This window comes from Erinaceus europaeus, chromosome 3, assembly GCF_950295315.1.
Source record: "Erinaceus europaeus chromosome 3, mEriEur2.1, whole genome shotgun sequence".
NCBI classification, from domain to species: domain Eukaryota; kingdom Metazoa; phylum Chordata; class Mammalia; order Eulipotyphla; family Erinaceidae; genus Erinaceus; species Erinaceus europaeus.
Genome location: NC_080164.1, coordinates 15,108,583 through 15,122,473, shown reverse-complemented (window position 1 = coordinate 15,122,473; position 13,891 = coordinate 15,108,583). Strand labels below are relative to the sequence as shown.

Here is a 13,891-nt window from a genome sequence, read left to right as displayed (position 1 = left end):
CTCATAGACTTTTTTTCTCCTTATCAGGTTAGACACAGCTGAACATAAACTTTAGAAAAAGATGTACCTAGTCCATGAAAACTATTTGGCAAATTATCCAGGCTCTCCAAAATTCTAGAATCAGTGATATGAATGCGGGATAAATTTGAGATAAAAATGCAATTATTTCTATTGAGGAACTTTGAATTGTAAAACAAAAAAAAAAGTGGAGGGGGGAGTCAGGGCTGTAGCGCAGCGGGTTAAGCGCAGGTGGCGCAAAGCACAAGGACCGGCATAAGGATCCCGGTTCGAACCCCGGCTCCCCACCTGCAGGGGAGTCGCTTCACAGGTGGTGAAGCAGGTCTGCAGGTGTCTATCTTTCTCTCCCCCTCTCTGTCTTCCCCTCCTCTCTCCGTTTCTCTCTGTCCTATCCAACAACGATGACAATAATAACTACAACAATAAAACAACAAGGGCAACAAAAGGGAATAAATAAATAAAATAAAACTATTAAAAAAAAGTGGAGGGGAGGGGACATTAACAAATAACTAAGAGGGGAGCGAGTTAGATCACACTCAGGGGGGAGGGGAAATTAACAAATAACTAAGAGGGGGCGAGTTAGATCACACTCAGGGGGGAGGGGACATTAACAAGTAACTAAGAGGGGGGGCGAGTTAGATCACACTCAGACTCCTATTTCTTTACCTTTCCCTCTAGATTGTTTTGTTGCATGTGTAAATGAAAGGTAAATTACTATTTTTTTTTTACTTTGTAAAGTTTGAATGCTTTATTTTCACTATTCTGCAATTCAAAATATTTTATTTTTTATCTATTTCAATGACACTGAGAGAAAAAAGACCCCAGAGCAGCACTCCAGTCCATGTGGTGCCACAGACTGAACGGGGAGACTCAGGCATACAAGCCCTGCGCGCTACCAGCTAGAGCTATTTCCTCAGTTACGTCCTTAAAGTTTGTTTTTTTTTTTCACTTTATTTGATTTGATATGACAGAGAGAAACTGAGAGGGAAGAAGGATAGAGAGAGACTCAGAAAGGCAGAAAGATACCTGCAGCACTGCTTCACTCCTTGGGAAGCTTCCCCTGGCAGATGGGGACCAGGACATGAACCCAGGTCCCCGTGCATGGTATATGCACACTTAACCAGGTGCACCACTGGCTGGCCCCATGCTTTTCTAAGTGCTTTATTTAAAGGTATGTTCCTTTATCCCAAGACAAAATCCCTCCTAGGTTAATGGTTTTCAACCCAGTTGCTAGTTGCTGACGCGCAGGTTAGCCTCTCATCTCTCTGTAATAGGTGTCTGCAAGATGTTCTCTCCCCAGTCTAGGTCCTTTCCCACCAGGGCACGAAGGCCCCAGAGCCCCTCTATTCAATCCCTCTCCCTTTAATTAAGCTGATTAATTTGACAGAAACAGAGAGAAACCGAGAAAGGAGAAGAAAGAGGAGACAGAGGTACCTGCAGCCCTGCTTCACCACTCATGAAGCCTTCCCTGCTGCAGGTGGGGACGGGGGGTTGAACCTGGGTCCTTGCACATTTTAACATGTAGGTTCAACTAGGCACACCACCACCTGGCCCTATTTTTTTTTAATTTCTAATTTTCTCCCCATTGTGGTCAGACAATGTTATTTAAAAATTTAAATCGTGGGTTGGGCGGTAGTGCAGCGGGTTAAGTGTACATGGTGCAAAGAGCAAGAACCGGTGTAAGGATCCCAGTTCGAGCCCCCCGCTCCCCACCTGCAGGGGAGTCACTTCACAAGTGGTGAAGCAGGTCTGCAGGTGTCTATCTCTATCTCCCCCTTTCTGTCTTTCTCCCCTCTCTTGATTTCTCTTTGTCCTATCCAACAACAACGTTATAACAACAACAATAACAAGGGCAAGAAAAATGAGAGAAATGGCCTCCAGGAGCAGTGGATTCACAGTGCAGGCACAAGCCCCAGAGCTATCCCTGGAAGAAGAGAGAGAGAGAGAGACAGAGACAGAGAGACAGAGAAAATTAATTTATTGGCCTGTATGTGGCCCAGGATGTGTCTTATCATGACGACTACAGCCACGTGCACCGGAAAAGACTTTGGTTAAAGGTAATACAGTGTTCTCTATTAAGTCATTCAAGGTTATGGACAGAGTTTCAGTCTTCTGATATTTTATTACTCAGTCTGATACTCTATTTTTTAAAAAATTATTATTTTATTTATTTTGCCTCCAGGGTTACTGCTGGGGCTTGATGTCTGCACTAGGAATCCACTGCTCCTGGAGGCCATTTTTCCCGTTTTGTTGCCCTTGTTGTTGCCCTTGTTGTTAGTTATTGTTGCCATTGCTGCTGCTGTTGTTGGATAGGACTAAGAGAAATCAAGAAAAGAGGGAAAGACAGAGCGGGGGAGAGAAAGATAAGACACCTGCAGACCTGCTTCACTGCTTGTGAATCGACTCCCTGCAGGTGGGGAGCCGGGGGCTCGAATCAGGATCCTTACGCCGGTCCTTGTGCTTTGCGCCATGTGCGCTTAACCTGCTGCACTACTGCCCGGCCCCCTATTTAGTTGTTTTATCATCACTGAAAGAAGGATATTAAAATCTCCAACTGTAATTGTGTAGGGCTATTTCCTTAAGTTACCTATTACACTTTAATCAGTCAATTAAAAAATTTTTTTTCTTAATTTATTATTGGATAGAGACAGACAGAAATTGAGAGGGGAGGGGGAGACAGAGAGGGAGAAAGACATCTGCAGCCCTGCTTCACCACTCATGAAGCCTTCCCCCTGCAGATGGGGACCAGGGGTTCGAACCTGGGTCCTTGTGCACTGTAATGTGAGCACTTAACCAAGTGCACCACCGCATGGCCCCTTTTAATCAGTCAATTTTATGGGGAATTCTACTGACTTACGAACACTAGCTTTAATCTGGGGCTCAATCACACATATGGGGGACTTTGTCATTTGGACTGTAAGACAACATCTACACATGCTTTGCCTTGGTGAAAATGTTTACAAATTATTAGTAATTAAAATCTTTTAAGTGAAACCTTGGAAGACTGAACTTTTAGAAAAATCAAAGAGTATCAAATACTTCAACCCTTTAGGCAGTAAGTGGAGCCATGTTCTGCCTCAAACCGCTATTAAAGAAGTCAGGTCTTGGGAAAGGGAGCAGCAAAGCTTGCATCCACTAGAGTGGCAATAGTTGTTTATTGTGATGGTTTCCGTTTCCAAACCTGACTCACTTCAGGATGGTCTGAGGAACTTAACAAAATTAAGATTTCAAAAACTGTATTAACACAGCATACAGTGGGGAGAGAGAGAGAGACAGAGAAGACACCAGAGCATCACTCTGGCACATGGGATGCCAGAGATCAAACTGGGAACCTCATGCTTCTGAGGTCAGCACCCTACTCATTGTGCCACCTCCCAGGTCCTGAAGAACTGACTAATATACAGACTCTTGGTTCTATCCACTGAAAACACTGCCTTTGAGAATACTCTCAGCCTAGTCTGAAGGAAGGCTTTCTAGAGGTAAGCAGACCAATGAGATGCATATAGATGACTACTTTGGAAGACAAGGGAGGGGCTGGGCGGTAGCGCAGTGGGTTAAGTGCACGTGGTGCAAAGCGCGGGGACTGGCGGAAGGATCCCGGTTCAAGCCTCCAGCTCCGCACCTGCAGGGGAGTCGCTGCACAGGTGGTGAAGCAGGTCTGCAGGTGTCTGTCTTTCTCTCCCCCTCTCTGTCTTCCCCTCCTCTCTCCATTTCTCCCTGTCCTATCCAACAATGACAACAGCAATAACAACAACAATAAACAACAAGGGCAACAAAAGGCAGAAAGCCTCCAGGAGCAGTGGATTCCTAATGTAAGCAATGGCCCCAGAAATAGCCCTGGAGGTATATAAAAAAAAAAAAAAAAAGACAAAGGGAGAGAGACAAAGGGAGGGAGGGAAAGAAGGGAGGGAGCTTTCTTCCTTCATACGTATTTGGAAGCAGTTGGCCTAAAATATAATGAGCAAGTACTATCTGTAAACATGGGAAGCTTGGAATTATGGGAAAAATGTTTATATTAAGAAGGGTGATAGAATAATTTAAAAATATTTCAGTATCTCAGGGGGTAGCATAGCAGCTGGGTGCAGGCTGAGCAAGCATGAAGTGCAGAGCTGAAATTCCTGTGCGCTGCATGAGCCGGGGTGACTCTCTGGTACGGTTGTGTCTGTCTTTGTCTCCGTCTCTCGTAAATAAGCCTTTGAAAAGTATAGGTGATTATGACCAGTATACATTAAATTATTTTCCAAATGACTATTCGGGGAGATAATGATTTCCTAGACAGTTGCTATCACGTGATGCTTTCTTATTTCCCTAAGAGCGAGGTCCGACACCATTCTCAGCTCCCACTGAAGTCTTCCTGACTATTGTCCACCGGTTTGTCACATGCACTGACACCCTTCCCTCCTTTGCACTGTGTCCTCCCTTTAGAGACCCCAGCCAGTCTAAGTTTCACCCCATATTTCCCCTGCTGTCGTCCTTAAGTCTCACCTCTGAGTGAGGTCATCTGGTTAATTCTCAGGGGTACAGAGAGATTCTTTCTAAAGAAACTATGTAGAGACTATAGACTAAATTATACCAGCGAAGGAACATTAGGCTATGGCAGTTACATGACAATATTTTAGTCGAGTACATAAAAATCCCTTAATGCTCAGTCTCGGTACACTTTCTGGCCTTGAATTTTCAGGTAATTTTCCTTATCTTTGTTGTATAAGAACTAAGGTCCTTAAGGGTGGGGCTGTCCTTGGTTTAGCCTCCTAGATAGACAATCACATAGCAACTATTAGATTGTTTTATTTATTATCCACATGACATTTATTTCTATTTCTACCTGAAACTTGAATCTGCTGGAGGATACAGGTCCTGTGGCATTCGAGAAGGAAACCTTCATGATAGACATCTCTGACATGACTGTTGTGCTGGAATAGTCTTCAAAAGCCAGACCAAACCATCACTTCCTCTGAAGCCGTCCCTGAGCCTCCAAGTCAGGGCTGTTTTCTTCTTTAATTATACCTTTGTCATATATTCTCCTGGTATATTTTGAGCTGCCTGAGGGCAGAGACCCTGCTTCCCTGGCACCTTACAGAGTGTGCTGTGTCTATGACACGTTCGCTGAATGAATGGATGGAGGAATGAGTGAGTGAGTGAGTGACTGCCACGTGACAGATGGCCTGTTCTCAAGAATGTGCATCCCAAAGTTCAGGATCCACGGGTGAGTTACTTTGCTCACCCATGTCTTCCTTTCCTAACATTATTGCACGGTAATTTGGAGAAAATACTTATCAAGCCGTCAGTTCAACAGACATGATTCAGTATCCTCAAGGGGCAAGGTAACGACCGTGAGCGGGAGGAAAGCTTTACCTTCTTGAAAGAGTTGTCTGGCGTAAGACGGCTCCCTGCCCTGAGGTTGGAAAAAGGCGTAGATGCACTTCCTCACTAAATCTTCCCAGCCAGTTCTGCCAGCAGCCCTCAGGGAACTCGTATCGATAGAGATGATTTTACCTGTGGGAAATCAAAGTTCTGATTTGTGAGAGTCTTGATATTAAGCGTGTAAATTTCAAAACCAACAGCTGTATCAGTGAGATGTTCAGAGCCCCAGATTTTTATTTTTTAATATTTTATATTTATTATTGGATAGAGACAGAAACTGAGAGGGATGAGGGAGGTACAGAAGGAGAGAGACAGAGAGACACCTGCAGCCCTGCTTCACCACCTGTGTAGCTTTTCCCCTGCAGGTGGGCACAAGGGGCTTGAACCTGGGTCCTTTTGCACTGTAATGTGAGTGCTCAACTAGGTGCACGACCGTCTGGCCCCACTTTTCCAGGTATTTATGTAACGGTTACAAACCCAACACCCTCTCTATCGGTTGAATATCCTTTTTATGATACGGTTTAAATTTGATTGCCTCAATGAAGGGGGTTGAACATTTTTCATTCTATTTTTTTTTACTTTATAAAACAGTTGTAGTCATGTGTGTATATTTTCGTATCTCTCTGTTATAGTTATCTGCACATCACACCCACTGTCAACTGACCTCTCACCCCACCCAATTGCCTTGGCTTCTTGGTTAAGTTGTTTTGTATTTTTAATTGTATTTATTACAAAAGCGAGAGAGTGAGAATAAGAGCCCTGCTCAGCTCTGGCTTATGGTGGTGCTAGGGATTGAATCTGGGACCTCAGAGGCTCAGGCCTGTGTTGGTATGCATGAGACCCCTTCTGTTTCATTTGGTTTAAATCCCCCCTGCTTAACACTATTCTATTAACATAACCACTTCATTCTATTTACATAACCACTGTTAACAAGTTCCACCCTCCCTCCAGGGCATTTGTGGTTCAGTGATAGGATTCTCACCTAATCTGCCCCCTCTTTGTCACACTCTGATTTTCGCCAGTCACTTTTCTCTCCACCCTCTCTATGTCACATCCTGTTTCCACCCTACTTGGCAAGTATATATAAAGACAGCATTGTGAGTTGTACTGTACTGTACTTTGAGTTTAACTTAGCTCATCTTAGATTGTGCTGCGTCCTGCATGAATAAAGAGATACTGCCTACAGCTCAACCATGAGTCCCTGGTTGTCTGTTACCCGCCCGTGAAGCCAGCCCGGCGAAAACAACATAACCCGTGGAAAACAACAGGCCTGAGAGTCACTTAGATAACCACTATGCTGTCTCCCCAGCATGGTTAAGTATTTTTCATGTTCACGCACCACTCATGGATCTTCTAGGCTCATTTGTGCATTTTCCTTATTTTTTTTAAATTTTAAAAAATATTTTACTTTATTTACTTATTCACTTTTGTTGCCCTTGTTGTTTTATTGTTATAGTTATTATTGTTGTTATTGATGTTGTCGTTGTTAGATAGGACAGAGAGAAATGGAGAGAGGAGGGGAAGAAAGAGAGGGGGAGAGAAAGACAGACACCTGCAGACCTGCTTCACCGCTTGTGAAGCGACTCCCCTGCAGGTGGGGAGCCGGGGGCTTGGAACTGGGACCTTTACGCCGGTCCTTCCACTTTGTGCCATGTGCGCTTAACCCGCTGCACTACCACCTGACTCCCTTATCTTTTTTTTTTTAAACACAAATCTATTGTATTATTTACACCCCCTCATTCCAACTAGTCAGTCCCTTGTTGACTTGGTCTGCATATAAGTAAAGCACTTACTAGATTTAGCTTAGGGACTAGTATCTAATGGAGCTGAGACTGTTTTGACTATGGCTGTCACCCACATGTTGACATAAATATAGATGGAAGACAAAATTAAAACTTAAAATAGGGGACTTAAGTTATTTAAGAGCCACTGGAGGGAGGTGGTGTATGTGACAACAACTGTACAGTAAACCAGTAACCCCCAAATAAAATAGAGAAGAGATAAAATAGAAATTATCCAATTTGACACACACAGAGAGAAAAACAGTGCGAGGGGGAGAGAGAGAGATAAAATAGAAACTACCCAATTTGACACACACACAGAGACAGAAAGACAGAGACAGAGAGAGAGACAGAGACAGACAGAGGTGGAGGAGAGAGAGAGAGAGGCAGCCAGCCAGACAGACAGAGGTGGGAAAACACACAAGAAACAGAAAAAAATTTAGGTAAATTCTGGTGAAACTACAGACTGAAACTAGACTACTCTGGATTTCCAAGAATTTCAATTGTTCTTTGTTTGATGTGTCACCGATCAAAGGCTGGTTATATGAGAGAACCCACTATTACACAATCTTTATACTCAATCAGACCTCTCAGCATCAGGAACTGAGGGAGGGGTGTGCGTGTTTATATGTTCATCTCAGCACTGGCCCATGAAAGAACAAGAGAATGTGGAACTGTGAGACTAGTGGAGAGAAAAATCTTTAAATTGCCAGCAGCGGTAACAAATGATAGGGTGGTGCAATGACTATTTTAGGAGAGAATCAATAATAGATATATTTAGAATATGTCTTGCTAGAACAAAAGTTTAACCAACCAACGGACTGAACGAACAAGCAAATTTCTATTCACATTTCTCAGAAGATTCTTTTTTTCTTTTTTCGGGTTTTTTTTAGACATGAGTCGTTGTAGTGTTCTAAGTTTTACTAACTTGAGGAAATTAAATGCATAGTACCTAAAGTAATTTCGAGAAATCAATTTTATGATACAGTAAAATGTTAGTTATACTTTTTAGAAGATTTATTTTATTTATTATTATATCAGTGAGTGAGGGGAGAGAGCGAGAGAGAGAGAAACAACCAGAGCATCTGGTTATGTGCAATGCTGAGGCTAGAACAAGACCTTATGCTTGAGAGTTCAATGCTTCATCCACGGCACCACCTCGCAGGCCACACCAGTTACACATTTAAAGGATTTATTTGCCTGGAACTTTCCCTTTTAATGGTGCTTTGTGAAAGCAATGTGCTAGAAAGGCAGAATCCTTCAGCAGGTCCTAGAGACAGCTGTTCTCAACATCTGGCTGTGTGGTTTTAGGCAAAGTCTCTATTCCCTCAAGTAGGAACCGCCGCCTCTTACAGACTGGGTACTGTGATCTCTAAAGTTATGTTATGGTACAGAGCTTAATAATGTTTTATACATTCATTTTAAAATTGGGTGTATTTAAGATGCCGTGGTTTGCTCCTGGTTCAGAAACAAAACTGCCAGTGAAAAGTGTTAACACTGTTTTGGTGGGAAAGGCTGGCCACCCCTGCCCTCATCCCCAGTTTTAAACACAACTCTGTTTGGGGTCCAAGTTGTAGGAATGCAGTATAAACAAAAGTTGAAATATCAAATTCCTAAATGGTCCTTAAAACTTGTGGCTCCCTGGATGCCTATGTTTATTCTGTGACCTAAACACTGCCCCTTCCGGCAGGCTACTTATTGCATTGCCTCACGACGCTCTCATCTGGTTTTACTGATGCAAAAGGCCAATTTCACTTTTCAGTGGATTCTGTTTTTCCTTCATGTATATGTTCTTTGTTTCTTATTTTATTTATTTATTTATTGCTTCCAGGGTTATCGATGGGGTTGGTGCCTGCTCTAGGAATCCACTGCTCCTGGTGGCCATATTCCCCCTGCTCCTTGAGAAATTTGAGAGGAGGGGAAGACAGAGAGGGAGAGAGAAAGACAGACACCTGCAGACCTGCTTCACTGCTTGAGAAGCGACTCCTCTGCAGGTGGGGAGCCAAGGGCTCGAACTGGGATTCTTAGGGCAGTCATTGTGCTTTGTACTAGGCACCCTTAATCTGGGGCACCACCGCCCAGCCCCCTTGCTGTTGTTTTCAATCAGAGTTGATTACAGTTCCCTTTCTACTTTTTTTTTTTTTTTTTTTTTTAACCAAAGCACTGCTTAGCTCTGGCTTATGGTGGTGCAGAGGATTGAGCCTGGAGCTTTGGAGCTTCAGGTTTGAGAGTTTGTTTGCATAACCATTATGCTATCTATGCTACCTACTCCCACTCTGATTAGTTATCTAAATGCTGCTTATTGGTAGGGCCAATAAACAAATGGCCTGGAACACACACACAGCAACACAGAAAGGCAGTCAAGAAAGGTAAGGCAGACTAGGGGGATGGCACAGTGGTTATGTAAAAAGACTTTCATGCCTGAGACAGAGAAGGCCTCAGGTTCAATCCCTGGCACCATCATAAACCAGAGCTGAGCAGTTCTGGGGATGGCAAGGGGGTCCAGGAGAGGAGTAAGGCGACTGGTAATTACTACCCTCACTCTTCCTGTATATCTGTGGTGCTAGAGCGTCTCATTAACAGTGCCAGTTAAAGCAGTTTGTAGTTCAGTACTAAAAACGAAAGAGTGCAGCATGAAACATGGGAACATGGGACTTCTGGGATTAAAATGATAATGAACATTGTAGCAGGATTTACAAAGAATGGTAGAAGTCCGAAAGGACACTAAATATCTATGTGGCACTCTGACATAAAAGGAGGACCTGACATGTTAAGAAGAGTGAAGATGGCAGCTGGGCGGTAGCGCAGCTACCTATCCAACGATGACATCAACAACAACAACAATAATAACCACAACAATAAAACAACAAGGGCAACAAAAGGGAATAAATAAATATTTAAAAAAATTTTTTTAACTGTTTAATATTTTTAGTTCCAGAGAATTAATGTTCCAGGTCCGTTGGTGGCGCACCTGGTTGAGCACCCGTATTACAATGCGCAAGGACCCAGGTTCAAGACCCTGGTCCCCACCTGCAGGGGGAAAGCTGTGCGAGTGGTAACGCAGGATTGTAGGGGTCTTTCTGTCTCTTTCCCTCTCTGTCTCTCCCTTCCACTTGATTTCTGACTGTCTCTATCCAATAAATAAATAAAGATAACCAAAAAAATAATAAAAAAGAAAATTAATGCTCCCATGCTGTATGCTTTATTTTTGCTTTTTTGTTTGTCTGTTTATTTTTAACACCAGAGCACTGCTCAGCTCTGACTTATGGTGGTGTGAGAGACTGAACCCGCGATTTTGGAGCCTTGAACATAAGGCTCCACCCTAAACCAGGGTGGGCTTAGCCATACCTACCCCGAGCAGTCTCACACAGTGGCAGGCAGTCTTAGCGCTCATTGTATGTGCTGAATAAACATAAAGGTGGAAAAAATGGCCTTAAAAACACAAGAATAGGGAAGGGAGAGATAGCATAATGGTTATGCAAAATCCCAAGACACCCAATTTTCAGGTTCAGTACCCTGTACCACCATAAATCAGAGCTGCACATTGCTCTGGTAAAAGGAAAAAAAAATGATTTAACTATAGATTGTGGTATATTCTATAATGGCAAAAGGACTGGACTGGCATAACAGAAGCTGGCAGAGCGGACCTTCCTCAGTGTGTGAGTCACTGGAACTGAACTTGGAAGCACCAGAAGCTAAGGCAGGGCCAGCCCTGCAAAGAACGGGTGTCGGGAAGGACGATGAGGAAGGTCACGGTGCAAAATTAAGTGTCCTGGTTGGGGAAAGGGAGCCCTGCAAGGGCTCTAAGGAAGACAGGTATTTTAGCAGAGTTGAAAAGAAAGTACTAGAGTTACAAATTGGGTAAGGGTAAGAGTACCTGAAATTAAGCTTCCTCTTTGATTTTTCTAAATGTTTTACTTATTTGTTTGATAAATACAGAGACATCTAGAGAGAAGGGGAAGATAGAGAAGAACAGAGAAAGAGAGACACCTTAAAGACTGTTTCACTGCTTGCAACGCTTCCCCCTGCAGGGGGCTTGAACCTGTTGCCCTGTGCACTGCGACATGTGCTTTCAACCAGGTGCACTGCCACCAGGCCTCCACTCTTCAGACCTGCTTCAGATCTGATGCTCAGCCAGGGCAAACTGTTATTGTTCTTAGCGATTATTATAAAGTGTTTTTTCAGTGTTAACTGCATCTTCACTCTTCTTTTTTTTACATCTATTTATTCCCCTTATATGATTTAACAGTTCTTAATATTTATTTATTTATTTATTCCCTTTTGTTGCCATTGTTTTATTGTTGTAGTTGTTATTGATGTCATTGTTGGATAGGACAGAGAGAAATGGAGAGAGATGGGGAAGACAGAGATGGGGAGAGAAAGACAGACACCTGCAGACCTGCTTCACCGCTTGTGAAGCGACTCCCCTGCAGGTGGGGAGCTCGGAGCTTGAACCGGGATCCTTACACCGGTCCTTGGCGCTTTGCCCCTAATTTAACAGAATTTATAAACAAATGGCAAAAGGTACATTTAAGAAGGACACCAGAGCCACTGTCTTTGTATCTATTTTTAAATTAGTATCTATGTTGTCAAAGTTCCTTAAAATTTGTATTCCATGGTGATGAGAAATCACTTATAATCTAAACCAGAGATACGTGAACAGCTACAAAACAACATTCTCTTAGGATATATCCCCAGGAGAACTTGCAGGGCCATAGAGTAGGTCCATTTCTAGCCTATGGAACCAAACATACCCAACCAAAAAGATTTGTGTAACTATATTCATAACAGCACAATTGGTAATAGCCAAAACCTGGAAGCAACCCAGGTGTCCAACAATAGATGAGTGGCTGAGCAAGTTGTGGTATATATATATATATATATATATACACAATGGAATACTACTCAGCTATAAAAATGGTGATTTCCTAGGGCCCTAGTTAGAGATCCTTGGAATTCCCACACAGACATGATGGGCCTAGACCTCTAATAGATCCCTCTCACCACTGTCACTGGTCATCTCCTTCAGGAACAACATAATGGACCCCTTTGTGGGCCCCTATAGGATCTGGCCCTCAATGTGGATCAACGATGACAAGGAACGTTCCACTCTCCGAAGGGAGGTTAGATAACATCTTCTACCTACTGCCTGAGGAAGATGGATCCTGAAATTAGTGCAGCCTGGAAAGTTCCTAGCTGTGACCACAGAATGTGAGCTCAGACCTATAGGCATACAGAGGTTACATAGGCTCCTGTGCTGAGTATGGGCCCTAGATCAAATCAACGAGGTTTATGGTTAACAATATTTATATACTTTCCCCATATTTGGGAGCTACTCTCTTCCCTGATCCAGCTTTCTAGTCCTTTTTCCAGCTATGACACCAACTCCCCAGACAGTAACCTAGGTCCACCAGCATATTCATTGTTTTTTTCTTTTGTTTTTTTGTTATTGGATAAAGACAGAGAGAAATTGATAGAGAAGGGGGAGATAGAGAGGAAGAGAGACAGAGAGACACCTGCAGACCTGTTTCACCGCCTGTGAAGCTACTCCCCTGCAGGTGGGGAGCCGGGGGCTCAAACCAGGATCCTAACCGGTCCTTGCGCCACATGCACTTAACCCACTGCGCTACCATCCGGCTCCCCAGCATATTCGTTGTAAGGCTCAGGTAAAAACTAGTAAAGTCATGGGCCCCTTGGAATATACCTAAAATAGACCTACTAGCTTTTTCCAAACAGAGACCCCAAATCTTCATCTGCAATATTCTTGCCTTTAGGTTCCTGATTAGCCAACAATTTATTCTGCTTCATATCTGAACTCTTTTCCAGCCACCAGATTCCCAATGCTACCATGATACAGCCTGACTTCTCAGGGCAGACAATCCCACCATGTGTCCTGGAGCCTGGCCTCCCCAGATCCCTGCCCCACTAGGGAAAGAGAGAGGAGACAGGCTGGGAGGGAGTATGGATCGACCTACCGATGCCCATGTTCAGTGGGGAAGCAATTACAGAAGCCAGGCCTTCCACCTTCTGCACCCCATAATGACCCTGGGTCCATGTTCCCAGAGGGATAAAGAAAAAAGAAGCTATCAAGGGAGGGGATTGGATATAGAGTTCTGGGGGTAGGAACTATGTGGAAATGTACCCCTCTTATTCTATAGTCTTATCAATAGGTCCATTTTATAAATAAAAATTTTTTAAAAATTAAAAAATGGTGATTTCACTGTTTTCAGCCCATCTTGGATGGAGCTTGAAGAAATCATGTTAAGTAAAATAAGTGAGAAGCAGAAGGATGAATATGGGATAATCTCACTCACAGGCAGAAGTTGAAAAACAAGATCAGAAGAGCAACCACTAAGTAGAACTAGAACTGGACTTGGTGTATTTAACCAAAGCAAAAGACTCTGGGGTGGGTAAGGAGTTCAGTTCTTGGAACAGGATGGCAGAGGACCTAGTGGGGGTTGTATTGCTGTGTGGAAAACTGAGAAATGTTATGCATGTCCAAACTATTGTATTTATTGTCGACTGTTAAGCATCAATCCCCCAATAAATAAATTAAAAAACAAACAAACAAAAAACACAATGTTCTCCCCCAGCTGGCTGCCCATGGCAACGCTGAGAGAATAAAAAAATGAAGACTACCGAGACCACCATAAAATATGTTTTCTGATTAAGACTAGTGAGCTGGTGTCGAGTACCAGAGATACTCGACAGCGGTCAGCACCAGTTTT

At 43.3% G+C, this 13,891-nt stretch overlaps 1 protein-coding gene across 4 annotated transcripts in view; it reads right to left on the bottom strand.

Moving 5' to 3' along the window:
• NCOA1 (nuclear receptor coactivator 1) overlaps nt 1–13,891 on the bottom strand; it is a 278,206-nt gene that overhangs the window by 74,746 nt on the left and 189,569 nt on the right. For all 4 annotated transcript variants that reach the window (XM_060186650.1, XM_060186651.1, XM_060186653.1 and 1 more), the window contains exon 10: nt 5,374–5,514. In XM_060186650.1, coding sequence (XP_060042633.1) covers nt 5,374–5,514 — 141 coding nt within the window. The remainder of the gene's footprint in view (nt 1–5,373; nt 5,515–13,891) is intronic.